We start from the raw sequence: 26,967 nt of genomic DNA on the forward strand, positions 1-26,967 counted from the left end.
CGTTAGGCCCTGGCTCATCACTCGACCCCTCACGCTGCATCGAAGCGCGGCGAGTACGGGATTTTCCAAAATTTTCAAGTCGCCATTATAGATCCGTGAAATATGTTGCAACACCAATGAAGAAATACCCCATTCCCCATGCTTCCGCAGCGACACCAGAACCCTTGCACACAAGCGCAATGTCCATTCTCGCAAGCCAAGTACGAGATATGCACCTCATCGCTGCCGCATGACCTGACCCAGCGGCAAGATTGATGGTGGAAGTTTTGCACTCTGTGAATGAATGAATGAATGAATGCATGTCATTAAGGCTTACAGCTACGGAGCGGGCGATTTTCAACTTTCTGTCTTCTTTGATTCTTTGTTTTTGTTGATTTTCGGCGGTGAAGAGGAAGAGGAAGAAGAGGAGGAAGGGGAGGAAGAGGAAGAGGAAGAGGAAGAGGAGGAGGAGGAAGAGGAAGAGAAGAAGAGGAAGAGGAGAAGAAGAAGAGGATGAAGAGGATGAAGAAGGTAATATGTACACTGAGCCGGACGATCATATGGATCCAGGCTGTTGGCAAAAGTCGTGTGTTGGTGTTGAAGAAGAAGAAGAAGAAGAAGAAGGAGTGGACGCTCTTGCAAAGAGCCGACATCCCCACCCCGCCCCACCCCACCCCACCCTCCTTGGTGGCAGAATACGAGCCGCGAGGATACTATACTAGTTCATCAAGAAGAAAAAAAGAAGAAGAAGAAGGGAATATGTATATGCATCGAATGTCGAATGCAACCCCTGCCATCCACGCACCACCACCATCGATTCCTCCCCCACCGACGCATCAACGGCCAGCCGCACTCAAGACGTCTCGAGGGGCATGCTGGGCATGGTGCCGGTGGTGTAGTTCTGGCTCCCGGTCCACAAATCGCAGCCGACCTGCGTGGCCTTGCCGAACGCCATGCCGATGCCCGAGCCACCGAAGAGGGCGTTGGCGGCCCCGTCGTCTTTGCAGAGGTCGAAGTTCACGTTGGCGCCTGGGCGGGGCGCGTCAGCTCTTTTGGCGGCAAAGTGGAGAGCCGGGGGGGAAAAAGGGAAGGGGTGGGTGGGGGAGTTGGGGGTGATGAGGGTGGCCTACCTGCGAAGTTGGTGTCTTGAAGGGTTGCTTGACCGCACTGGGGTTTGGGAGGGTCGTTGTTAGTACGTCCGTTCCTCTACTGAAAGACGATCTGATGGGGTCGCTTACATCCTTTTCGTTACTCGACGCCGGGCAAAGATTGTTCACCATGACCACGATTGTACTCAGGCCACCCACCGCCGCGGCGGTGTTCGCGGCATTGGGGTTCGACACCGGGTCGAGTTGCCAGCAGGTACCGCACGTGTCGGTCTTGCCCGACGCCGCACCGAACAGGTTCTGGGACACGGCCGCGTTGTACCCGGGGGTGTTGAAGAAGCCGCAGGAAACGGTGGCGGTGTTGCAGTTGGGGGAACCGTTGCCGTCGTCGAGTCCGTACCTGGGGTGGATCAGTGGGATTGATGATCAAGTGGGGAGGGTTGGTAAATTTGAGAATAGTTCAGGGTGGGGAGAAAAGTAGGGGCTGAAGTGGAGGAAAACGTACTGGGTGAAGGTGGCGCTGTAGGAGACTCCGCCGCCGGAGGGTGGGGATGCAGACGTGGTAGGTGCTGGTTTGCTAGCAGTAGCGGCGGCAGGCGTCGAGGAAACTGCGTTTGCTGGCGCTGAGGAAGATGGTAAGCCTGGGTTCTCTTGTGGCTTGGCGGCTTCCTTCTCAGTGTCGCCTCCGCCGGACTCGGTCGAGGACACAGAGGGCACGTGGGATACAAGAGCCTTGGGAGCAGCGACCAGCACTGTGCCCTGAGGGATCACCGGAGCGACGCCTGTTCCAGAAGGCATGGCGAAGCCGGCGGATGCATCCTTTAGGGACGCGAAGGAGGAATGATGATGGGAGTACTCCCACTTACCCTTCCAGGGGTGGCGGGGCGTGGCTGCGACTGTGCTGGCCAAAAGGAGAAGGGGGGAGAACCGTGCGAAATGCATTGCTGTGGGTTCGTAGTATGATGATTTGAATAGGTTGAAAAGGTGAAGGTATGAGGCAAGGAGGGTAAAAGACGAGCTTGATGCGTCTGAATGTTGAATATTGACGAAGAAAAGGAATGTAAATGCTGATGCAAGTAATGAGTGCGGAAGACGATTGTATGATGTCCTGGAGAAGAGAGTAAAGTGATTGGGGGCAGACAGAGATATATATCACAAGTCATCTTATTATTCGATCCCCTTGGCAAAACGAAGACCTTCCATCCCCTCCCGTCTCCCCTTTCCTATCTACCTCCCGTGCGGGCTCTTGCACTTGTCAAGCTCAGGAGCCAGCAGATCTGCATGAATCTTGTCAAGGACACTACCGGGATAGCATTAGTCTTGCATGGGTCCTGTTTCATGGTGCAGTCAAATTGCATAGATTGAGTGCTGTGAAAGTGCGGGGATGGCAAAGAGCTCGGTTAGGAGACGAGAATGGAGATGGCGGAGAGGAGTTTTTTGTTTTGGTTTCTTTGGGATGAGAAGAAATGAAGAAAAGGATGATGGGATGGTTCGAGATGCGGGGTGGATGCATGGCAGACATGGACTGTCAGATTAACCTTGCTCTAGTGCATCGTCCCACCCTGGGGTGCGAGGCGTAGCATTGACTATCCTAAGGTATTCATTAAGATTCAAGAGCGAGTGGCAGGCACTGTTTCAACTGCTCAACTTCAGCATCCATTGGTCGGATTCCCCGCTTACTTAGAAGGCGTATGTCAACCTGCGAAGACGAAATATCGAAATATCGAAATAATAGAATGATGACTACTGCTGGAAGAGTGGTGGTCTGGGGCCAGGGTGAAAGATCGGGAGGCCTTGCACTTATGTTGTCAGCTTCGGCTTCCATCTCATCTCTGTTGAAGAAAGAAGTGAGATGTAGATTGGGACTCTTACCTGCATCGGCAGAGTCTCTTGCGTGCATAGATGCTTCCCTGAATACTGATATCATTGTACAGTACCTTGATTCCAGTATCCCAGTAGTCCCTGACCGTGGGCCTGAATATCATCCCACTAAAATTTAAAAATGTCACATCCATCAAAAAAGAGGGGGTCGATAACTCGGTGGGTCCTAGTTGGTGTACCAGGCCCCGGATGCACTAACGCAGGCTGCCGCGCGCTACCCCTGAATCCTCATAGGCTGGAGATTAGCTCGATATGGAGCTAACTTGAACTGTTGTTTCATCCGAATTGGAGGACCCATCCGATCCAAAGATTTCCCAAGATACGAGAGCTGGGAAACGTGGGAGCTGCGGGAACGATCCCCTTGCTTGCGAACCGTGCCTGGTCCTGTGCAGAATGCATATCCACCTCCTCCTGGTCCCAACATGACCGCCGAAATCGATTCAACAGCTCGTACAGAATGAGAGGGCAACCGCCCAAATGGCGCATGTGTGTAAAAGATCTATTGCCGAGTCGTCTATCGAAAATCCCTCATCTTCAACAATCTCAGATGCAGTCGATTGAAAAGAAAATTAATCAAAGAGCCTCAAAGCAAATACGCGAGCACGATCCAAGCTTTTCTACCCATGCTGTCCATCAAACAGTGCCAACGCCATCCAACCAATCAAGTCGGTTCAAGAGCACAAGCCAGTTCAAGAGCACCACTCCTCAATCCTCCAGCGCTGTCCGTCATCCGTCCCCTTTCTTTCCCCTTCAGAAGAATCCATTCCCGCATTCCAGCAAGCTGCGACTTCCTACAAAGCTGAAACCACCAAAAGGATCCGGCTCGCTCTTGTTACCGCTCAACGGGCCCGGTAGCACAGGACTGACGGCCAGATCCGTAAACTCAGACGAGAAGTTCTCCGCCAATTCTGGATCAGTGATGAGTGGTGTGATCGGCGGTTCCGTCTCCCGTCTTTCCAGTTTCGCCCACTCAATCTTTCGGAAGAAGCGGTGGCTCTTGATGCTTTGCATGTCCTTCGGCATGCAAGCGCCCAACCGTTTCTTCGGCTCTTTGCGGAGAAGGCGCGTCAGGAGGTCTTTTGCGTCAGGGCTGAGGAAGTAGGGGAGGACCAGCTTGGCCTTCACGATCTTTTCTCGGATCTTCATGTCGTTGTTGGCGCGGAAGGGCGATGAGCCGGTCAATAGATCAAAGCCTAGAATGCCGAAGGACCACCAATCCACTGCTGTCCCGTAGCTTTGCATTTGGATCACTTCGGGAGCCATATATTCAATTGTGCCGGTCATTGACTTGCAGCGGTGCTCTCCGTCAACGGCCTCTTTGCTAAGCCCGAAGTCTGTCAATAGCAGATGCCCCTCGGAATCGAGAAGGCAGTTCTCCGGTTTTAAATCGCGGTAGACGACACCGACGGTGTGATGCAGATGTTCGAGGGCAAGTACCATCTCCGCCATGTAGAAAGCAGCGGTCTCCTCAGGAAACATTCGCTCCGTCCGCAAATGCTCGAAGAGCTCTCCGCCTTGGGCATACTCAAGAATGAGGTACAGCTTCTCATGATCCTGAAACGCATAGTAGAGCTTCACCACGAATGGATGGCGGTTGATGCTTTCCAAGATACTTCGCTCCGTCTTTGTCTGCTCTACAAGTTGTTTGCGCACGGTCAACGAGGCCTTCCGGAATTGCTTCTGCGCATAGAGCTTGCCGGTGCATGCCTGCTTGACCAGAAGGACAGTCCCATAGGTACCCTTGCCAAGACAGCGGAGAGGGTCGAAATCAGTCGCTTGCATCTTCCGAACCACCCCACCGTTCAACAAATTGTCCGGCCGAGCATCGCGTCTGTCCCTCTGTGTGATATCGGAACTGATAAAGTCATGCTCTAAAGGCACTTCGTAGCTGGTTGTCTCCGGTGTATCTTCGTCGCCGCTGGTCCCTGATGTCACGCTTGCACTGCTAGCGGTCTCCGAGCCAAGCTTGCTTTTGTTCCTCAATAGCGAAGTTTTGCCGGGGGAGCCATCACATTCCAAGCCATCTAATTGTCTTGTGAGAGCACTGATGCCACTTGAAGGCGATGATGATCGAACCTCAAGGGCGCTGCCAATACTAGATCGCCCAGAACGATCGAGGCTCAGGTCCTTCCTCACAATACTGCTGGAACGCTGAACGCTCAATTCCCTCCTTCTGCGAAAGCCTTCCGAGGAGAAGTCGAAGTCGGAATCGTCGTCGCCAGAGGTCACGGGCGTAAATCCCCGTACCGTACTCAATGCTGCCACTGCGCCTTTCTTTGGCCCACGCCTCTTCTTGCGCGCAGGTTTGGGGAGAGGTCTTGGTGTAGCCTCGGCCAATGCGTGATCCTCGTGCTCGCTCCTAGCCCTGCTCCGACTTCTGGCCATCGAAGGTGTCATGACGATATCTATTGGTGGAGTACCATGTCCGCTCAGTGTAGGCTCGACGGGTTCCGGACCGAGCCTAGAGCTCGGCCGATCCCTTGGGCAGGAGTGATTGGAGTGTTCCCCTATTGCGTCCGCCGTGTTGCTGATTTCACTATTCTCATGTAGAAGCCCATCTCCGTCCTCGACTGTCAATCCATCAAGTGCTGGAATAGGGGCGACAGGAGCGAATGACTCATCCAGATGAGAGTTGGAGAAGTGTTTGTCTGTAGCGTCGAAAGCGAACATCGTCGCGCGAGTGGACAAGTTATAGGCGGCGCTCGACCGGCCAGGACATTCAAAGAGTTATGAGTTGCGTCTTCGCAGACTTCTGGCATACGATGAGTGTGGATACTTTGCCAGGTACCTTAGTTCAAGAGGGCCCATACATGTTTGTCGATCCACAAATATGATCGCGGTCTTATTACCGTCCGCCCATTCAGGACGGACCCTCCGCCAGTAGCCACAGCACCGAGGTACTTTCAGTGGCGAAAAACTTTTCTGTCTGGGATACTCCGATGCACTTCGCTTTGCAGCGCGAGATGGCTGGGCTTGGGGTCGGGACGGTAATGGTAATGGTAGAGGTTCTGAATGGCCCCATAAATGATGATGACGACTGTAGGAGAGTTGTGATGTTTGTGTTGAAGATCTGCTTGAATCTGTGAGGGAGGATGCCTGCGAAAGTGCGACGTGAAGCCTGTAAGCTGGCAAGTCGCGACATCAGCGAGAAATCAAAGAAAATGGTCTCGGCCGCTTACGGTGAAGCCGAGCCCAAAGCGGACTAGTGGGCCAGACCTCTTCACTTTACTTTCGTGACGGAACTATTGAAGACGTCTTGCCATCGCCATGATATTCTACACACTATCACCTTAATACTGGGCTACTTCCTAATGCCCTGATCATGGTTTGGGCAGCTAAGACTGAGAAGCGCCATGTACAAAGCCTCAAAGTTAGTACAAAGTAACTTGCGATGAGCCATCAGGTCAAATGAGCTTGATTAGCATGCCTAACTCGATGTCTCTAGAGACCTATTCTATCAGTCGGATCTTACTGGATACATGAAAACAGTAGCCAGTAGTGCTCGCCTCAGCCCACTGAACCTAAAGGAAGTAGTAAAAGCGAAGAAAAAGCCCGACTTTTGTGGTATCATCGTATCTCGAGGCAAATGCGCAGCACTATGACATCGACATCGTTCGCATAACTCCTAGTGAATCTCCGTAGAGATGCTGGACCAAACATTCTGAGCATGATATGCAGGAAGCTCTTAAAGCCGTTGTATTCCGAAAACATGAAATGATAATCCGAATGATTATAAAGCGCAACTCCTATTATCTCCATGAGCAGTTGGCCGTAGCTGCATAGCTCGTCAAAATCGTAAAGATCCTCTCCTTTTTGGTGCTTTTGTGTATACTGTCGCATATGGAAGCCAACACTCGTAGCCGGCGGTGCGCGTAGATCCAAAGTGCTTCTGGTGCCTCTTGGCTTTCTCTAGCGTTTCCTCGTCCTCATATAGTATTCGTGCAAGTATCATCTGAATGCATCTATCTCATCTTGGATTTGTAAGTAGTGCAAATCCGTCATCATCATTCAGCGATGATGAATCATTCTCCTCTTGGCAGCGGGAACCCCAAACGATGGACGATGGCCGAAGCTCCCACTCATCTTGCGCTTCTTCTGAGGGCCCATCGGAGCATTGGCAGCAGCTTGCCTTCCACCCTTGAGTGCGTAGCTGTTCAACGACAAGTTACCATGACGAGGACGCGGTTGAGGTTGGTGATGAGGCTGTCCGCGACGGAATGCAGACACGATGTGCCTATCGAGGTGTTTCATAAGGTCGTCTGAAGCCATAGTAGCATCAGGCGACGGTGTCTTTAATTGGACCGGGCCAGGACCTTCCGTTGTGACAGGCGATGTTAGAGCCGAATCATCGCCTGCAGCTTGGTCTCCGTCCTCTGAGGAGTCGTCGCCAAAATCAATGAAGTCATCGATATTCAAGAGAGCATCGTCGTCGTCATCATCGTCGTTCAGGTCGTCGTCTTCGAAAAAAGAGCTGACATTACCCATTGCATCCATGGGAACGAAGACAGACGATGCAGCAAATGAATGATCCATCGAAGGCTGTCGGCTGTGGCCAGCCGGAAGAGGAGCGGAAGCCGCCAAAATATCAGAGGCCGGTCCAAGTACTGGATCATTATACTCGTACATGGAGGCTTGACTTGGAAAGCTACTGGGGTCAATGCCATTGCCATCTGGTGCATTGCCCAACGTCGGCTGCGAAACAATCGGGCTTGCGTTCGCAGTGCTTATGATACTGTTGGCTATTGACACAGACATATCGTTAGGTTTAGATGGACGCGTCGCGGGACGGATGATCATGTTCTCACCAGTGCTGTCGATGACCGCACATGGTTTGGTGGAATCGACTATCCAGGTACCCATGCGTGGGCCACGACGATATCCGGCAGGAGTTCCAGGGAATGTGAATGGACCATTTGCTGCTGGCGTGGCAGGAACTTGAGCCTCGAGCTCCAGCGACGACAGCGATGGCTGACGAAGAAGTGACTGTGGTCGTTTGGTTGCAGAAGCTGGAACATCTTCTTCATCAGTGGTGTCGCCATAATCAGCTGAAAAGGAGCAATGTTAGCTTCGCAGATGAGATCAAGTCATGCAACCCACTTTCGTACCCGCTGGAGCTTCCAACAGAGCTGCCATCGTCGTCTTCGTAATCCAAATATGGGCCACCCAAGTCCAGATCCCCACCTGATGGTACAGTAGGAGTAACAACAGGAGAGAAGAGAACGTTGATGTCTCCGCGATCCGAGTCCATATCGGAATCGTTCGATAATTGCGAGATTGGCTCCTTGAAACGAACCCGACGAGGGGATGGCGATGGTGGCGGAGGCGAAGGAAATCCATCGAAGATGCTTGCCGATTGAAAGAGCTCCATCTCACTGTCGAGAATGTTCGAATCAGTGCGGCCATACCGTTCGTCAAAGTACGGAACATCCTCGAGGAATAAGCCGTCTTCGAGTTCGAATCCTTCCCATCCATCCGATGCATCAAGGTATGCTGGCGCAGTGTTGAGATCGTCAGCCTCCTCTGATTCAATAATGTTCCTTTCCTCCAATTGCTCGACATTGGGCTCATCCTCTTCTGAGTCGCTGATCAGATCAACACGATTGTAGACATCGTCATCAGAATCGCGCAAGGTAGGTCTCGCTTTCGTGATTTTAGTTTTGCCCTTGGAAGCGGTGGGGCCATGGCTCTTCTTTCCCTCAAAGATTGATTCGCGATCGCCAACGTCTTCTTTGCTACGCCCCGCCTGATCTCCATCCCCCTTGATGGCGCGACCAGACAGGGCAAATGCATCCCCCTCCCCATCGTCGTCACTCTCTTCATCAGGCTCGGCAGCGTCCAAATTGCTGACATCTCCATCGGCGTCATCGTCGCTGGATGTGCTGCAGGAAGCTTGTCCTCCTCCGTGCTTCGGCGAGGAATTTTTCGGTGTAGGTCTCTCTGTATAGGTATTGCTCGACTGGTCTAGTCGAGGCTGATTTCTTTTGGACTTTTTGTGTCCAGAAGCATGGTCAATTTCCAATGGGTTTGGCGCCGCGCCAATCGGCGCATAGGCATTGCGACTCGATTTGCGAGACATGGTGAGGCTTATGGTGTGTATTGTATAGCGTTTTTGTATGTAGGTAGTAGTCTCGTGCTACCCTTCCTGGGATCCCCAGGGGTAGAGACGTTATGGAGGGGGGTATCGTATTGTCAAAATGGTGGGTTCTGAGTTCTCTGCAGAATGGTGTACTCTTCAGGGTTTGTTCAGAGATCTTTTAAGTAATGTTTTTGTGTTCGATGAGAGGGCGGTGAGCAGACCACAATCCTCCTTCAGCCTCGAGGACCGAGGAGCGCGACCTGACTTTGTAGTGTGAAGAGCTTCGAATGCTCAGGGGTGATGCTTTGAAGCAATCGAAGAGATAATAACGTCGATAGTCGATTGAGATACTCGTTGGGCTGGCCAGTACTGAAGGGCATGCGTTTCCACATGCCCTTCAGTAGGTCTTTACAGCACAGCGATCGCCTGAGGCATGTTGAATCGACGGTATTATTGGTTGGATGTGTATGTGTGCTCTTTGTAAAGATGTGTAGTGCGACTTCGTTGTCTGGAAAATGGGTTGTAGGAGGAAAGAAGAGAGTAGAGGAGCGGGCGGAAGGCCATAACGTGGGAATTTTTGGCGCGCTAATAATCTTATTAAGGGACTCCAATTGGCTCAAATGCCATAAATCCTTCACCGCCAGAAGCTTTCACCAAACTGCATGTCATTCCTACGTCTCACACGGCGCCTACAAACTACTTTTGCGTACACGGAGCTGCGTTGGAAGGGATTGCAAGTCAGAGTGATACGACGAGTATCCAAGTCCCGCTGGCAGGCAAACCCAGGCTCAGATAATTGCGAGCAGGATAGGATCTTCTCTTCTTCATGACTCACATGCTCTGCTGCCATATTGAGAGGAGAGAGGATGCTAAAATATCTGCACCAACGCTCGTTCCGTTTGCCCCTTGCCTAAAGCTACTCGAGGGAGGAAGGTTTTGAGCCTCGTTGTTTAGCCCTACGAATGACGTTTCTTTCCAAGTTCTAACATTTGAAGTCATGTGGACCCTAATCAATGCAAGATGATGTCTTTCCACGCATCATACGCATCATCTATTAGACTTACTCCTACAGCAGAGCGCAAAACACCTAAGCTTCGTACGTAAACAATTCCAAACACAAAATCTGGCGCGAAGTGGGGGCAGCAGGATAATGATGGTGCTAGCCAAGAAGGCAGTTTTTCACGGCGGCCTCGGTTCTAGTTTCCAACTTCGACAATGAGAGCAAATGCTCGTCTTGGCGTCAGCCTCTGGTGTTCAGGATTCGCTATCGAAAATTGTGGCACTTGAATGCCGACTTCCTCCAAATTGGAAAGGTATTTAGATACAATCAGTCCATAGAAGCAGCTCAAGCGTGCTTATCTTACCAAAATTCCAAAAGATTCATGCCGCTACAATTGCAACTTTTTCGCTCAACTCGCCTAGAAGTTGCGTTGAAGTACCTTATGTACATGGTAGGTAAAACCAGCTCGAGCTATGAATGCATCGTCCCGTAATGTCCTCGGACTGCCCGATTCCTTGCCAAGGTCAAGCTCCAACGCCGATCTGATGGATGGGAGCTCCCATGACCCCTCTCGCCCCTATGCCGTTTGGCGGGAAAGGCCAGCGCATCCCATTAGGCCCCTCCCAACCAGCAGGTCCCTTCCATAGGTGACTGTATGTCACAATGTCCTCATCAATCAGTATGTCAAGATCATCATCCTCCGGCGGTAGTAGTAAGCCATTGCCAGCCTTAGGGTAAGGCAGTGGATCCGGTTCAACGTAGACATAGAGCTCTTCTTCATCTGCCGTGGGCTCAAGCACTTGCACTGGAGGCGGTGGAGGTGGTGGACCAAAGACAGGCAGATCTTCATGAAGAGTACTTGCATGCAGCAGCAAGCTTACAAGCTCTGCCTTTTCCAAATTTTGCAGATAGGTTCTCTTCTCCGATAAGGACATTCTGCCTGCGCTAACTTTGCCAGTCAGGTGCATCTTCTCCTCTTGCACAACAGTACATTCTGCGCAATTCCACTCCTTTTCCTCAATCTGGATGAATGAGGGTGTGATGGGCCGATCGTGGCAGTACTGATGCCATGGCGTACTGCAGCCATCACAGAAAACGATCATGTTAGAATTAGGCGAGTGACCACGGCCGCAATTGATACAGACTGCAGCTTCACCGGGTTTCCTTCTCTTTTTCGTTTTCCTTGCAGTCGATGGGGGCTCGGGCACAGGAGCACGCGCAGCACTTTGAGGGGTCTTGTTACTTAGGCCTTTCACCGGATCGAGGACCACAGGAGAGAACGTCTTTACTTGATTAATACGGCGACCGGAACTCGTTGCAGCGATTGGTGTAAATTCTTCAGACGCATCTGTATCATCCTTTTCATCGTCGTCGTCGTCATCGCCCTTCTTCCTCTTTCTCTTGATACCCCGACCAATCAACCGGCCAGCCAGCGCTGCTGCACTGTGTCCGGCTCTACTGCCTCGAGGCCGGCCCCCTTTGTTGACACCTGCCCTAACACTCCCGGGTGTTGCGCCACCTCTACCACTTCCTGGCGTTCCTCCTCTACCGCCTCTTGGGGTTCCACCTGCCCTGCTGCCTCGTGGCCTCCCACCTTTATTCTTGGCTCTGACAGGAGCATCCAGATTCTTTGGTGGAGTGTCGTCCGGTTCTTCGATCTTGACTTTGGTCCTTCTGCCCCCTCTACCTCTCCTTCCACCAGTCTTAACCCCTCCTCTGGTCACCTTGGGCGTGGGCGTAGCAGTAATATCTTGGCTTGTTACCATCTGGCTGAGGACCGCTTCCCGCGCAGCCTCCCATTCTGGCGTATTCTGATTGATCAAGATGGAGCCATCCGCATTAGGAATTGTAAGAGCAGGATTTGGAAGTATGGCAGAACTTGGAGTTACTGCAGGTTGGGCGTGGGCGGACGGGAACGTAGTTGCTACGGCTTGAGATAATTGACTTTCTAGCTGTTTTTCTATCTGCGTAGCTGTTGAAGCAAAGCTTCCGGCGCGAGGCGTAGAGAGGGCGGAGCTGTCAACTTGGGACGTGGGAGACTGGCGAGGGATTACTGGCTGTGATGTTGGACGTACGGTATCTGTGTTAGAAAGACTGTGCGGACGCCTTGATTTTGGAGACATATTCCAATCTGAATCTTCCGTCGTAGAGCTCATTGGGACAGAAATTGCCTGCTCCCCACCCATTATACAGTAGGAGCTGTGTGGAGATAATTGCAGATTGAGCTTGAAGTCGCTTTTGGACTTGCCGCGCTAGCTCGTTCTGTAATATAATATGCTGATCTGCTCCAACTCCAAATTGTTCAACTCCAAATTGTCTTCGAAATTTCACGAACTTCAAAAGTCCTTACAGAATACAGTACAGTATAGATTGTCCTGACCCGCGGAAGTGGCGAGTATTCTCCGCATAAGGATCTAAGCGATATGGTGGGCCTCTACGCAGGATCCTTCCGTGCGCGTAGGATCAGTAACCACTGAACGGCCTTCCTCTAAGAGTCTAAAATATACGAGCACGCTATCAACGTGATAGGCTACCCTTTGCAATGCGTTCTATCTCTCCGTTTCGACGGCTTTCCTTCCTACTACGGCTACCTGACACCTGGCTTCTCAACCCCGTTGGACCTTCCTCTCTCGTTGATCAAGACTCCCTTGTCACTTTCCAGGTCGATTGGACCTTGCCTGATCATGTTGCTGGCTTACTAGTAAAGACCGGCAAATTCTGCCACCCTGGAATCTCTCAACATTGGGTGGACTCAGAATCCGTGAGCTGCACAACACGGCCCTTATTATCTTAAGCTGTTAGATTACGGTCTCATTTGCTGGTCGTCACAGACCCTGATGCAACGTCGAGCATTGTCCGATGGATGCGTCCATGCAGGGTAAAAAAGCATTCAACCATAAGCTGTACTGTTTCTATAACGTTCACAAGAGCAGCGGCAATGAAAAGTTTCTCTCACCGTAATAGCTCTTCCTGAAGGAATCACTGTCTTGAATAAGACATTTCTCCATGTTGATGCCCGAAACTCACGTGAAATTGAGCAGGTTACAGCCCTCATCGGAGTCTAGATGTCCTCGATACACAGGTGAAGAGGTAATTTTCGAAGAATTTTGCGTCTGCAGCCTTCAAGGCTGCTCTTTTGCGTTCCGTGGAACCGCATAGTACTACTCAGTAACGATTCAGTGACAAGTCTCGCCACTAATCCTGAGAGCCACACACACAAAACTTTCCACATTCCCAGAAGCTGTTCTGCAATGGCATCTTAACCCATGGACCTGCACGACAAAGATCTGCAGCACTTGAATTAGCATTCTACAGCAGTGTTGAACCTCAAATACTTGCCCTTATTAAGCGTGTTGGCAATGGACTACGTTGTTACATTGAAGTCTTCCTGGCGGTCTCGTGCATCACACCCTCCTGCAATGGCACCTACCCCATATAAGTCTATGTCATGTGAGCAGAGATTCAACAAATGACAGTCATCGGAACCTTTCCAACGAATGAGGGGTCTAGCGTGCTAACGGAGTATCGGCGCCGTAAGACCCCATGATATTGAACAACACAGCAGTCATTAATTGGATCGTTTTCAAAGGCCTACTACGAGCAACGATCGGCAAAAACCAAAGCATGGGGAACGCTGGGTATGGCTGGTTCGATCCGAAGTGTAGACAAAGAGACGAATAGTGTGGGAGCAACAATGAGGCGAGCTCCATCACTTTGAGGATTGAATGCTACCATGCATGTGTTATGGATATCAGAACAGGGCGGGATTCCCTTCTAACTCTCCCTTCCCTCTCTTTACCACAATTACGTGACATTACAAACCCTTGAACAAGAGCGTCAAACCCAGCCAAACCAGCGGCAGCACCAGGATCAGGATGTTCGAAAGGAAGAGACCCGAAGCCTTGAAGAGCCCCATGTCATCCCACACTGAGGCCAATTTCGTCCATAATGACATCAACAGCCATGTCACACATGTTCAGCCATCTACTAATGGAGCCAATTATGATGTCCTCACTGGGTCCTACATCGAAGCCGGTCAACGCATGAATGCCAGAATCCCGTACCACCAGCCTACTTCGGCCATGGATGGCGTCCCTCACGAGCAAGAAGGCTTCACGCCCGTTAGAGCTGCTGCCCGTGTACGGCGACAAAGCTCTCTTGATGACGAACCTTCTTCAAGAGCCAAGATGTGGGATCCAGTCAAGGATTGTAGTGACCCAAACACTGGCGAAGCGGACCTCCCTGGTTTCTCTCCAGCTCCCGACAACAGCAGTGAACGACTCACGGACTCAACGATCAGTGGCGTTGCTCCAATGGGGCTCCACTTCTGCCATGGTGATCACTTGTATGGTCAAGCCCAAGACAACCGACAGCAATTTGCAACGAGAGGAGCTTCGATGGGCCTACTCACTTATCCTCAACCACATGCCATGGCCTCGGGATCTCAAGGGAGTGCTTCGATGGGCTCCCTGCCGTTCCAAGGTGGTCATCCGTTTGACCAATTCCAGGGCAGCCGTCAACACCAATCTAGGTATGAAGGTCTTACGATCTTACCTCCCCATCTCAGAGAAACATCAGTGCAGAATGGACAACAGTCCTTGGAGTCGATAACCAGAGGAGCTGACTTGATGGGCATACAACCGCATTTACCCGGTTGTCTGCATGGTCATTCCCAAGAGAACGGAAAAGAATTTAAGGACATGGAATCCAGGATGCCTATTTCGATGGCCTCTCACGAATCAGGACGTCCTCCGCGTTCATCTCCTTCAACAAGTTCCAACCCATCAACGCAAAAGAGTTCAGACTCCCAACAAGCTAATCGTCTGCAGCGTCAAGATCCCTCGGTCAGTATGTTCCAAGCATGGAGTGTTGCACGCTACGCACAATCAATGGACCAACAGTCCAATTACACAGAAGCCGTGCGTGCGTACGAGCAAGCCTGCGTTTTGTTGCAAGAATTGATCATCAGAAGTTGGAGCTTCGAAGAACGAATGGAGTGTAATAAAGCTGTAAGCCAATAGCTATGCAGTATGGAATGAACGCTAATTCTCGTTAAAGCGCAACATCTACCAAGCGCGTCTTGACGTGCTATCGCGAGTGTTAGCAGCGAATCAAAAGCATACGCTGCTGGAACAGGATGACCAACAGGAGGATGATGGCCAGGGCGGAGGAAAGCCCCAGTACTCACTATTCGAGGATTGGGCGCTCTGCCACAAGGACGGAGAAGATCTAAGTTGGCAGGAAGTTGCTGAAAAGCCTATGTTTAAAGGCAAACGTAAGCATCGATCCTTAAGCCAACGCAAACACACCATCGGCAAGATGGGTCCGAGTTATCACGAAGCAGAAAAGCCCTGGACTGAGGAGGAGAACCGGAAACTCTGCGCGTTGGGTGATGCGGGAAAGACGCTTGGGGATATCCACCGAAAATTCCCTTTCTCGCAACGCCGAGCGTTGTCTGAATCAATACTTCCATTTGAAGGGTCACAATATCATTGGCAGGAGTGATACTCGTACATCTCACCAAACTCCAGAACTGTATCCTCTCAGCACCCAACACACGCATACATCAAGTGTTGTTGCAGGGCATCGAGCATACTGCCTCCACTCAAGTGCTTCGGTTATCGATCCGGTCTCCCACCGCCAGAGTATAGCTACTGCTCCGCAGCAAAGCCACCCAGGTTCACCCACTTCCAGTAAGAACATCGCTTCAATCTTCGCGCCAAGGTGCCAGACACCTGGGACGCCTGCTTCTTTATCGTCCTTCACCAGCGGCGAAGCTGCCAACTACCCTACGGCCCCATTGCCTTTGAACAACGCGGCTTTCGCTGCAACACTCACACCCAGAACTCAAGGCTCCTTCAGACCTTCAAGACAGCCGAGGTTAGCAGGTCAATCTTCATCCTCATTCCATTCAGGCGCCAAAGGCTCCAACTATCCTACGCCCTCTATGTCTCTTGACAACCCACTTTCTCGGGAAGCAGTCGGCAACGAGAGCACTGATGGGCTGCTCACCTCAAGACACCAAAGGCCTGCGACGTCATCTTCGTCCCCCCCAACACTCCCACCGATTCAACCCCTCCTACGTCCGTGACGACGTCCCCTCCGCCCGAAATCCACGACCCTCCAGACTGTCAGAGTGCGGCCGCCAACGGAGTCCGGAAGTCTCGGCGAACCGCTCATCCCGAAACACCCTAGATCATCGACGAGGGGTTGTCGACAGACTTTGCGCTGCTCTTGAATCTCGTTCGTTATAAGAGTTGCTGTCTGCCTACCCTCGTTCATGATTGGGACTGTTCGAAAGGTTTCCAATCCTCATGCCGCGTAGCTATCATATGATCATCATCCGCATCCTTGCAAAGGAACGAACCTGATGCGGATACCGATCGAGTCCGTTCCTATGGAGCGGACACTGACCTGTTTCGAGATTTCCTATCCTTGGCACTTTACTGCCGTCCACTCCTTCCCCGCATAACAACCACAGGCCCATTCTTGCCTTTCACCATCAGCAAGCAGCAGCGAGAAACCAAGCACACTCCACTCAACGCCCCCCTCAACGAAATCATCCTTTCCTACTCACGACATCACTATGGCAGCACGGTCATTTTTACAGGTAGACCTCGATATTGAAGGGAATTCCCTCAGGCATTCATCGCTATCGCAACCCCATCAGCCTTTCCTACCTTTACGGTCGAGTTTGTTCCCTTCATGGCGCATACACCTGCGGTTCTTCTCCTCTCCGATATCGGCCAATCACGACTATATCTTCTCAAACGTCAAGCTCCTTATGAAGATATAACCTCCTCCCCCCCGGTCTTGTCACCTAGGCTCGCTGAAAGTCGCTTCTTCTCAATATTGATGACCCTCGCGGCTCCTCCGTGGTGCTTGCTCGAAATAACTCTTTTCAACAAAGAGAGATGTCATTAGTCGGCTAGTAATCTCCTTATGAGACCTAGCCATTCTTTTCAACAAAGAGACACAGAATGAAATGATTGGAGCAAGCACTACTGATTCCCATCTTCATGAGGCGTGCTGCCAGAAGATGTCGTAGCTGTAGGATTGAGAGTCTCAGGGAATTCGACACTTCCTTGCTGGAAGAGTAGAGCTTCTGTTGTCGAAGGCTCTGTCCGGACTGGTTTCAACTCCCGCGGCGGAAATACTCGGCTTGACTTTTACAGATCGTGCCAGAACGGTCTCTTTGGGCTGGATTTATGTGATGTCAGTGGGAACATTCGGTGTGATATCTACAGATCGTGCCAATCAAGGCTCTCTCTGAGCTGGATCTACATGATAGCCAGCCTGAATATCCCGCTTGATACCCATAAATCGTGCCAGATCCGATAGCCTAGTTGCGCAGGACCGCCACTGTTCCTTGGCGGCTCGCCTGTAAACAAGTCCTCAAGAGGTAAAAGCTAAGCAACGACGCCCTCTGCCTTCAAATCCTTGATCTCACTCTCGTCCATGTTCACGATGTCTCTGAGTATTTCCTCGGTGTGCTGGCCTAGTAGGGGTGGCGGTGTCCGTATACTCGGCTCCGAGTAGGAGTACTTCACTGGTGTGTTTACGAGTTTCATCGGACCGCAGGTGGGATGCTCGATTTCTTTGACCATGTCGCGGGCGAGCACTGTAAGACCATCTGTTAGTCCGCAGGTTCCCAGACGAGTTTTTGTTGCATACCGTGCTCATGATTCATAGTCCCCTGGATATCATTCACAGCCGCATAGGGCATACCGCTTTCATCTAGTACCTGCAGCCACTCTGCCGTAGTCTTCTTCGTCGTCTCAGATTCGATCATCGCTTCCAGTGTCTCTCGATTCTTCACACGCGCGCTGTTGGTGTTGAATCTCTCATCTTTTGGCCATGCGGGCTTGCCAATCTTATCGCATAGCACCCCGAAGAGACGGTCGTTGCCCCCACCGAGCAGAATATCTCCGTCGGCGGTCTTGAAACCTTTGTATGGCACAATAGAGGGATGGGCTGTTCCCCACCGCCCTGAGTCCGGCTGACCGCTGATTAATGCTGAACTTGCCATGTTGGCCAAAGTCGCCACTTGGCAATCACTTAACGCTACGTCGATGTGCTGGCCTTTCCCTGTCCTCATTCGCCCAAGTAAGGCTGCCATTATTGAATTTGAGGTGTACAAACCCGTGGTCAAGTCAGTGACAGCTACTCCCACTTTCACAGGCGGTCCATCTCGAGCGCCAGTAATGTGCATCAAGCCCATTTCCGCTTCAACCATCACATCGTAGCCGGCGCGTTTGCGATAGGGGCCAGTCTGGCCGTAACCTGTAATACTGGCGTAGATAAGAGATGGGTTGATCTTCGATAGCGTGGAATAGTCCATCTGATATTTCTGCAAGGCATCGGGCAGATAATTCTCTACGAGTACATCGCAGTCTTTCACTAGCTTATGCAGAATCGAGACGCCAGACGGAGAGGCGAAAGAAAGTCCAACAGACTTCTTGTTCCGGTTCACCTACAATGTTCTAGTCAGCTACCAATACGAAGCCGAATCTCCGGCTTCTTTGTAACAGTAAGCGTACCGATAAGAAATAAGCACTCTCTCCAGGACTATCTTGCTTGTCCCCTCTAATATGTTTTGCGTATGGAGGACCCCATGCTCGAGTGTCATCGCCTCGGATAGGATGCTCAATCTTTATGACTTCTGCCCTATTCAGTTCCATCGTTAGGTTTGGCTCAGCAAATCTTGTGGCCGGCCACGTGGGTTCATCATACTGGACTTGACAATGCCTACCCGAGGTCTCCAAGTATTTGCGTGCAATATGGCTTTTCACATCGTTAGCCAAACGAACACAGGTTTGCCTTTACCACACATACGCCCGCCAGGACTCTAGTCATGTCCAGAACCCGAATACCCGCCAACGGCAATGTGGGGGAGTCCGCTGCGGCGGTTGCAAGACCCCTGCAAAGCGAGCAATTCAAGCCATTGAGCCGTATACGAGACTTCAAGTGCCTTGCCAGACCTAATGATGTCCTTGAAGTAGCCATCGTACATCAAAATCAAGAAGCTAAGGTGGAGGAAGAGAAAGAGGGAAAAGAAAACATATCATGTCGTTCAAACAATCAACCCGCCCCGCGAACCTCGGCTTCAGACGCGGAAATGGTTCCGCGATATCATCACCATTGCTCCAGATGCCTTCCTATCAATTTTGTTGCCCTCAAACTTTTGCTGAACATTAGTGAATCATGTTCACAGGCATAGTCGAAGTCACAGGCAGTAATTTCCCTCTTTTGTCAGCCATTATTTTTCTTAGCTAAACTAACGCAGCCAGCCGTCACCCGCCTCGAAAAGCAAGATGACACTGCAGCCGGCGGAGGAGGGACCTCACTGACAATCTCCGATTGCGGGGAGATCCTCACAGATGCCCATTTGGGCGACAGCATCAGTATAAACGGTACGCCAGCTCGCATCCTACCCGACTTTACCGTCCTTCTGTTCCGTCTCAGCCTCGACCTTTCATCCCAACATTCTTCCTCCGCTGATACATTTTCCAAACCAGGCACATGCCTAACCATAACCTCCTTCACCCCATCCCAATTCACCGTCGGCGTATCCCCCGAAACCCTCCGCCGCACCAACCTCGGCTCCCTCACCCAATCCTCCCCCGTAAACCTCGAGCGCGCCGTCAGCGCCACAACGCGCATGGGCGGGCATTTCGTGCAGGGACATGTGGATACCATCGCGAAGATCCTCTCCGTAACGCCCGACGGCAACAGTTTGGTGTTCCGATTGCAGCCGAGGGAAAAAGAGGTGCTGAGGTATGTGGTGGAGAAGGGGTATGTGACGCTTGATGGGGCGAGTTTGACTGTTACGGCTGTAGATGACAAGGCTGGTTGGTGGGAGGTCATGCTGATTGCTTATACGCAAGAGCGGGTGGTCATGGCTGCGAAAAAGAGGGGGAGGAGGTGAATGTGGAGGTGGATATGGTTGGGAAGTATGTTGAGAAGAGCGTTAGGGGTTACTTTGAGGGATTGGAAAAAGAGGGCAGTGGTGGGGGTGTATTGGAGAGGATGGTTGGGAAGATTGTGGACGAGAGAATGAAGAGATGAGGTGCAAGGTATAATTGATTTATGGCAGAACTCTAGTGGAATAGAAAGAAGGTATTGGAAGGGCTTGCATGCGGCAAACTCCAGCTTTCTCTAATGTTCTTTCGGTTGTCCACGAAATGCCGCACAATTGTAGGGTATCATATTTTTTACAGTACAGCTCCATTGCATCACCCTTCCCTTATGGCTCTTGCTCTTCCAGGCCTACTTGACCCTCGACTTCCGCTTGGTCCTCTTGCGGGGCTCCCATCTCTTCGTCGTCATCGTCGTCGTCTTCTTCTTCCTCATCATCCTGAGCTTCGTTCGCAGTGACAAAGCCCCCTCCATTTTCTGCCCCAGCGGATTCGTTCGTCCCCACTTTCACGAGATTAGGGAATAATGGAGGCCTACTCTCCACTGCGTTTACGGGGTTGTCTTCTGCCACCTCATCATCGACCTCGCTCAACTCGCTTTCGTCATCCGCGCTATCATGTACACTCCCTGGAACGCTGCTTCCTAAATCCCTAACCGGGTCTTCATGTATGACGACGGCTACTACTGGTGAGTTGGGAGCAGGTCTGTCTTGCTCAGAAGCAGGCGCTGGTGCTAACGATTTGAGTGCCTTAGCTGGAACCATAGGAGCGGGCCGTATAGCGATCGCTTCAGCCTTTCTGATGATCTCCCGGGGAGTGACCCGATTGGCTTTGGTCCTCCGCTCCGCACCTTGTTCGCCAGCCTGGTCCGGTGGAGGTGTCTCAGCGGCGTTGTTTGGGGCTGCGAGTATGTTATCCAGTCTCATGCGGACTCTGTTTTCTTCAGCGGTCTCTTTGGCGATGAGTTCGGGTACGAAGGTGTCATAGAGATGTGCATATATGTCTCCGATGAGCTCCTCGAAAGTTCCACTCTTAAAGTAGTTGTTGTTCAGTTTTTTGAATTCGATTGCTTCGCGTAGAATTTCGAGGATTGGAGAGTTCGTCATCGTCGAATGTACAGAGACTTCGAGACGAGAGGCGTTAAGCTGAAACGTTTCCGGGTTCATGCCTGTGAATACATCTTCTTGGTAGTGGTCGGGTACTTTGCAGGATGGCTGGTTGCGCAGGAGCTGAATTCATTAGCGCTTCGACGTAAAAAAAATCCAGTGCTCGAGCGTACTTTTAGATATGCTTGACAGAGTTCTTGCCATATCCCAGCATGACCAACAAAGTCACCAGCTTTCTTGCGAATTCGCCGTGCCAGCGCCTCTAAGCTAGACTTGTCATTCAATTGATAGAGAAGTCGAACGAAGAATCTGACGTATCGACCAGTATAGACAAAGTGTCTCCCAGCCCGTTCATTGTCAGGTTTCCAAACTTGGATGGCCATGGTCTTTGTGAAGATCTGTTGTGTGATCTCATGCTTTGCATCTAGAGCGGTTTGTGCTTCGTTCGAATTATTATTGTAGATGATGTGAGCCGCCTTGGAACGTGTTAGCCTTCCTCTTGTAGGAGTCCTGAAAAAGAAACCTACTCTTGCTACCATACGATGGTGCCAATTTGCCTTATCTGCGGATCTAAGGGCTTTGATAATTTGCAGAATATAGCTTGCCCAATCCTCTGTGTCTTGAACATCCGGGACTTTCCGTGAGTATGGCGTAGCCTTCAAAATCCGGCAACCTTCCTCTACCTACACGCTCATGTTAGCGAGATGAACACAGGACACAGCTGACTCTCCTACCGAAATTTGTCTTGAAAGGCGAAGCTTATAGACCACCGAAACAAGCTTATAATGAGGCTCGAGAATCGGATCTTTGTCAGGGTGTCGACTGTCACGCTTGTCCGGACATGACTCAATAGCTTGTACAAATGCATCGATGACAAATTGATATCCAATGCGCTTAGCGTTACTATAGACGTTGTCGCCATAACTGTGCATCTTCCAAAGCACCTTGCCAAGCATGTAGGAGACTCTGTTGGTCAAATCAGTCAAACGTGAAAGCGTTTAGTACCTGGTTGGACTTACACCCAGTCTTGAGGTTTCTGGATCGAAGCCCGACGAAGTAAAGAACTTGCAAATTTCCAAGCTGAATACAGATTCAGACCTGGGAATTGATGGTTCTCATACATGCCCTGCCCAGCTCTATTGAAAAACCTCATAAAATCGTTCATGTCAAAAGCTCGCATTGAAAATGGCTCTCGAGTTGAGGCGTAGATCCTTGTACCAAAGTCAGCGCAAAGATCAGCCATCTTGCTCGTTCCTTCGAATGACGCGTCTCCGCAACGTGTTCCTACTGCCATAGCCATAGCGTAACAGTGTATAGCCTTTCGTTGCAACACTGCCAGGTCCGCCATGTGATTGTCTAGCTTGTCTGCCGTCCACGTACTGTCTTCTTCAATCATGGCATCGTATACCTGGGCTAGTCTATACCATGTCTCCCATCTGTCGGTATCGAATTCGAGGTCATGCCTGAAAAACGTCCTAGCAATTTCGAGGTCATCCGTTGATCCCACTGGGGAGCGTTTCAGCGAACGAAATTTGGCAAGAGCAATGTGACCGAGCAAGAAGTACCAGCCTTTTGCAGCGATCTCGGACCCCTCGCTACGTGCGGGATTCCCACAAAGGCCGCCAATGCCTCGTAAGGACCGGTACAGATCAACAGGATTAATAGGTGATTTCAGATAATTATTCGCGAGCCGGTGGTTGAAGGTCCTCGCCGTCGCGTTCGTTGTGACCTTGGGTATTTTGATGACTTGCTGCATCTTGTCCACGGCAAATTTGAGGTCGCTCTTCAGTAAGTCCTTGATACTGAGTCTATTGACATGTAGCATGACGGTGTCCATGACTTCCACCGCGGTACGACGGTCGAGCTCCTCAGGAAGACAGCCATGATCTTGCATTTCTGCCGTAGTTGAAGATATTTTCAGACCATAGAGATCAAATACCAACTGAGCCATGTCAGTGTCCCATCCTTCCGCAAGCTTGAATCCCTCAAGCTCGCTTTTCATCAGCTTCAGGAACATCTTGTCTGCGAGGCTGCAGTAGCATCGTAGGCCTAATGTCTGATGGACCCGCTTCAAGTAATGAAGCAGTATCTCATCCGAATTGGTGAACAACCCTGGGCTTTGTTTGTTTGCTTCCTTGAGGAGTATGTACTGTAAGGTCCAGGTTCTGACGATCATGTCACGGAATTTGTCCGTGGACTTGCTCAAGCCTCTATGGGCAGTCTGGCCCACGGAGGTGGGTACCTGTGTTTTACCAACTCGAATCGTGTCTTCCCATAATGCGAAGACATGCAGGATGTCCCGCAATCTTATTAAAGCCTCCAAGGATACGCGGATATGCTCCACATCTAGAGTCTCGAAAGCGTCGTTGTGGAAAAGTGCGGCTCCTAATATCTTGATCAAGAGATCGTCAAGTTTGTTCAACCAACGGAGCAAGCTGTCATAGCGATTTTCTGGGCTGCTGTCTGTGTAGGATGACGAGGCGAGGTGATCAGTGATGAGCGCAAAACTCCTCAGATTGCAGCAAAGTACCTGGGGCGGATAATGGATGGCTTGATAAGCGTTCCGCAATCTTTGCCAGAGAAACAGTCTTAAAGGCAGGCTCCCTCGGTTTAGGAATTGCAATGCCTCAAGCAATTTGGGATCTGTTGGTACCTCGGACTGTTCCGCGAGCGGGCTTTCTGGGTCACCACCTTCAGTGCTCTCAGAGCCGGTTTCGTCCATCGCCTTCACTTGCTGTACTGAGAGATCAAGCAGTGGCTCCAAGCTTTCAATGATGGTTAGTGGATCATTGTTCTCGGAGCTGAAGATGCCCATGAAAAAATCCAACGTCGTAAGTCTCGAGATTTCCTTCTCTGCAGCTTCCACAGAGATCTCAGGCATTATTGCGTTGTTAGGTAGGTCAATGATAAGATCGATCTCATGCTTGAGACGCGCCTTGTTAAGGATACGGATCAGATCTTGAAAGCACAGGATTGTGTGATCGCGTGAAGCTGGTTCAAGGAGGCTGGTGCATACAACAGAAGACCACATGAACCGAATTTCTAGTTCATCTGACGACCAGCCCTCATCATCAGGTAAATTTAGCCATTGATTCATGAGCTTGCTCGAGAATGCAGCCCAGCGACAAAGACGATCGCGTTGCAGAAGCCGCGTCATCGCATCAACTTCGCTGCTAGGGTTGGTGATTCGCCCATAAACATCTAAGTGCAGTTCATAGATAGCCTGCACCAGTTGAACGTGGCTTTTTTTAGACTTGTTGAAGCGTTCTAGTTCCAGCGTATCCTCATAAGCTCGGCTTTGCTGCTCCATCAAGTCAGCCAGACGATTCGTCTGTGAGAATATCGCCTCGTCCTCATTAACAAGCATTTGCACAACGGCTTCTTTAAGAGAATCCGGCCACGAATAAGCCTCGTACAACGACACAAGTTCTGCCTCAAATGTGCCGGGACTCAGAAGACAGGATATCCACTCATAGGAAATCTGGTGTAGGCCCTGCCAGCTCCCGTCGTCAAGGTGTCTTGCAAAGTCATCTAAAGCGTGATCGCCAGGCAAAAGGGCCCGCTTTGGTGAGACTTGAGTTTCCTCAGTTGAATGCTCCAAGAACGCCGTGAAGCCTGGATTCTGAGTTCCGCCGATGGGCCCAGCAGAATCTTTGGTATCGTGTCCACTCAAGAATGCTTTGCTCTTCGGCAGGTCCCATTCATCAAGCATCGTCTTCAGATCCTGAGCTGCCGTATTCGGCGACTCCATTGCGCCATTGACTGCTTCATTTGATGCTGTACACTGGTTTGATAAAATATCACGAAGTACTTTTAATGACCCTGATTCTTGGGACCCAAGCTTTGTCAGCATTCCTTGCACAGTGCCAAAAGCTGGCTCGTCTGCTTCATGATATATCTGCAATTGTTGCTCGTACCACTTGGCCCAATCCTCTGCTGTAGTGTCCTTCAATGAATCGGGGTCTATAGAACCCCGAGCTTTGATTCGCTTGCTTCGCGAACGCCCTATATCTGTGGAGTCGGGTAGCTCGGCTGCTTCAGAAGACCTTTTCCGTGTTGGCAAGGCCACCGGACCAGCTGGTCGGACTGCAAATCCGCCATTCTCTGCACGTCCTTGCGCGAGCGGAAGTTCTACAACGTTTTCGTATCCGCGATCTTCAATCTGACTAATTTTGATGGGAGATCCCATAGCTTGCCGAACAACGGAGCCACTCAAGTCAATGGGTCGGGCCTCATTTCGTTCTCCTGGTCCCGCCGCCGTTGAAACCTCCATTAGCGCATCCACATATTCCGCTTTATCCTCGGTGGGGCTGCGGACAAATGGTTGTCGATCGTGGCCTGCAGTGATATCGCGATTGGGCATTTGTCTGGCCGGTGGCGGGAGGATACCAGCTGAGTTGTTCGATGGAATGGCCAGTGAGTAGCCGGCCCCAGGGACTGGATTGACCAACCCTTGCGCTTCCTGATTGAGTCGAAACAAGATGGCTTTGCCGCAGCTTGCCCAAGTCCTGAGAGGAACTGTGATAACTTGAATCTTCGCAGGGTGCGTAACGCTCTGGGCTGGAAGGCCGATTGCATTGGTGGGCAGATACGGAAAAGGATCGACATTTCGCTTCAACAAGCCCATCAACTTTCTGTGCTTGTGGGATTTCGCAGTCAGTTGAGATTCCGAAAGCTGGTCATTCAACGATCTTAGTAGAGGCTTCAGCTGCTCTAGAGCGAAGCTCTCTTCAAGACCCAGAGGCTCCGCCCAGGGGTCGAAATCTCCTTCGTCAGTATCTACCACAGACTCCAAGCAGAATCTTGCGATCCGGCGACTGCCTAGGAGCCCAGCAACTCTTGCAACTTGTCGCCACAGCTCCAGATCCGTATCATCTCGGTCTAGAGCCTCGACAAAAAGCTTCAAGCTGAAAGACGCCGTCCCGAAGATTAGCTTCGTAGGAGTCAAATGGTCGTCAGGTCTGATCTCTTGCTCTATACGACTAAGACGGGCTTTCAGTCTATCAAGCTGAAATTGGCCATGGTTTTTGTATGCAAGGTACAAAATCTGCGGGAGACTGCTTGGAGCAACATCTGCGCCTGTGGTTGTGGTCGTAATTGCAGGAAGAAAGTCGTCTTCGGAATTATCTTCCAAGTCCTCAACCGCGCCATAACTCTCAATACGCTGGGCTTCAGAAAGTGATTCTGGGTAAGTAAAAATCTCGGATCGAAACAGCTCGTTGTAGGCATCTTCCGCCTCGCTGTAGAAATCTGGACCCTGGGAATGCAATTTTAAAGCGTTCTGATACAGCTTCAGAGCTTCTTCGATCTGACAGGTTTTAGCCTCGTTGTCACATGGCACTTTGTGCTGTATAGAATACCTGAATTTCTTTGCTGTCGTCAACCTCGTCCTCGCTCTCCGACTCGATCTCGATATTCAAAGGAGCAAAGCTAGCCTATAGAAAGTCAGCAATGACGATGATGTTGTAGCTGCCTTGCAGTAGTAAAGGCATCTGTACCATCTCAAGCGTCCCGTAAGTCGAGTGCTTAAGAGTTCACCTTGTCGGTGCATGCTAATCAAAAATGAGACACTATTGACAAGTGGAGATAGTATCATGGAACAGGCAGCACATAGAACAGAGAATCTTAGGTAGGTGTTGCAAAGCTGTGAATCAAATTGTCAAACACGTCGCGACAAAATGCCAAGAACAGTAAGGTACGGAGTAATCGATGTTTAGCTGCCGTTTCTGCTTAGTAATGGGACATCCGGAGAGGACAAATTATCAATGTCCTTCTTTCTGCTTCACATCGGCCGGCTGGGCTGTAGAATTGGTTACAATTCGAAGTTGCTTCATACCTTAAGTGCCTCTCCCAGTCATATCCTCATAAGGCGACTACATGGACCATTTTAAACAATAGCTTG

General features: G+C 50.9%; 9 protein-coding genes across 9 annotated transcripts; 3 read left to right on the top strand and 6 right to left on the bottom strand.

Moving 5' to 3' along the window:
- Nucleotides 1–295: 295 nt before the first annotated feature.
- On the top strand, nt 296–496 carry HO173_002217 (uncharacterized protein; the record flags this gene model as incomplete). Its single annotated transcript, XM_037304151.1, has 1 exon — nt 296–496. The coding sequence occupies one exon, from the start codon at nt 296–298 to the stop codon at nt 494–496; it is 201 nt and encodes a 66-aa protein (XP_037168946.1).
- Nucleotides 497–832: 336 nt separating this feature from the next.
- Nucleotides 833–2,027, bottom strand: HO173_002218 (uncharacterized protein; the record flags this gene model as incomplete). The annotated part of the gene is made up of 4 exons (XM_037304152.1): nt 833–1,008; nt 1,110–1,146; nt 1,218–1,485; nt 1,591–2,027. 4 exons carry the CDS (start codon nt 2,025–2,027, stop codon nt 833–835), a joined length of 918 nt encoding a protein of 305 aa, XP_037168947.1.
- A 1,689-nt stretch (nt 2,028–3,716) lies between these two features.
- On the bottom strand, nt 3,717–5,636 carry HO173_002219 (uncharacterized protein; the record flags this gene model as incomplete). The annotated part of the gene is made up of 1 exon (XM_037304153.1): nt 3,717–5,636. One exon carries the CDS (start codon nt 5,634–5,636, stop codon nt 3,717–3,719), a length of 1,920 nt encoding a protein of 639 aa, XP_037168948.1.
- A 1,338-nt stretch (nt 5,637–6,974) lies between these two features.
- HO173_002220 (uncharacterized protein) lies at nt 6,975–9,042 on the bottom strand (the record flags this gene model as incomplete). The annotated part of the gene is made up of 2 exons (XM_037304154.1): nt 6,975–8,011; nt 8,064–9,042. The coding sequence occupies 2 exons, from the start codon at nt 9,040–9,042 to the stop codon at nt 6,975–6,977; spliced, it is 2,016 nt and encodes a 671-aa protein (XP_037168949.1).
- A 1,524-nt stretch (nt 9,043–10,566) lies between these two features.
- Nucleotides 10,567–12,198, bottom strand: HO173_002221 (uncharacterized protein; the record flags this gene model as incomplete). Its single annotated transcript, XM_037304155.1, has 1 exon — nt 10,567–12,198. The coding sequence occupies one exon, from the start codon at nt 12,196–12,198 to the stop codon at nt 10,567–10,569; it is 1,632 nt and encodes a 543-aa protein (XP_037168950.1).
- Nucleotides 12,199–13,917: 1,719 nt separating this feature from the next.
- Nucleotides 13,918–15,547, top strand: HO173_002222 (uncharacterized protein; the record flags this gene model as incomplete). The annotated part of the gene is made up of 2 exons (XM_037304156.1): nt 13,918–15,051; nt 15,101–15,547. The coding sequence occupies 2 exons, from the start codon at nt 13,918–13,920 to the stop codon at nt 15,545–15,547; spliced, it is 1,581 nt and encodes a 526-aa protein (XP_037168951.1).
- A 1,904-nt stretch (nt 15,548–17,451) lies between these two features.
- Nucleotides 17,452–19,055, bottom strand: HO173_002223 (uncharacterized protein; the record flags this gene model as incomplete). Its single annotated transcript, XM_037304157.1, has 4 exons — nt 17,452–17,663; nt 17,717–18,515; nt 18,583–18,826; nt 18,916–19,055. The coding sequence occupies 4 exons, from the start codon at nt 19,053–19,055 to the stop codon at nt 17,452–17,454; spliced, it is 1,395 nt and encodes a 464-aa protein (XP_037168952.1).
- Nucleotides 19,056–19,246: 191 nt separating this feature from the next.
- HO173_002224 (uncharacterized protein) lies at nt 19,247–19,970 on the top strand (the record flags this gene model as incomplete). The annotated part of the gene is made up of 3 exons (XM_037304158.1): nt 19,247–19,277; nt 19,333–19,455; nt 19,561–19,970. The coding sequence occupies 3 exons, from the start codon at nt 19,247–19,249 to the stop codon at nt 19,968–19,970; spliced, it is 564 nt and encodes a 187-aa protein (XP_037168953.1).
- Nucleotides 19,971–20,288: 318 nt separating this feature from the next.
- On the bottom strand, nt 20,289–26,899 carry HO173_002225 (uncharacterized protein; the record flags this gene model as incomplete). The annotated part of the gene is made up of 7 exons (XM_037304159.1): nt 20,289–21,188; nt 21,239–21,541; nt 21,593–21,748; nt 21,800–22,031; nt 22,085–26,373; nt 26,426–26,500; nt 26,882–26,899. The coding sequence occupies 7 exons, from the start codon at nt 26,897–26,899 to the stop codon at nt 20,289–20,291; spliced, it is 5,973 nt and encodes a 1,990-aa protein (XP_037168954.1).
- Nucleotides 26,900–26,967: the final 68 nt, after the last annotated feature.

This window comes from Letharia columbiana, assembly GCF_014066305.1.
Source record: "Letharia columbiana isolate WasteWater2 chromosome Unknown Sc0000004_s0, whole genome shotgun sequence".
In the NCBI taxonomy this organism is placed as follows: Eukaryota; Fungi; Ascomycota; class Lecanoromycetes; order Lecanorales; family Parmeliaceae; genus Letharia; species Letharia columbiana.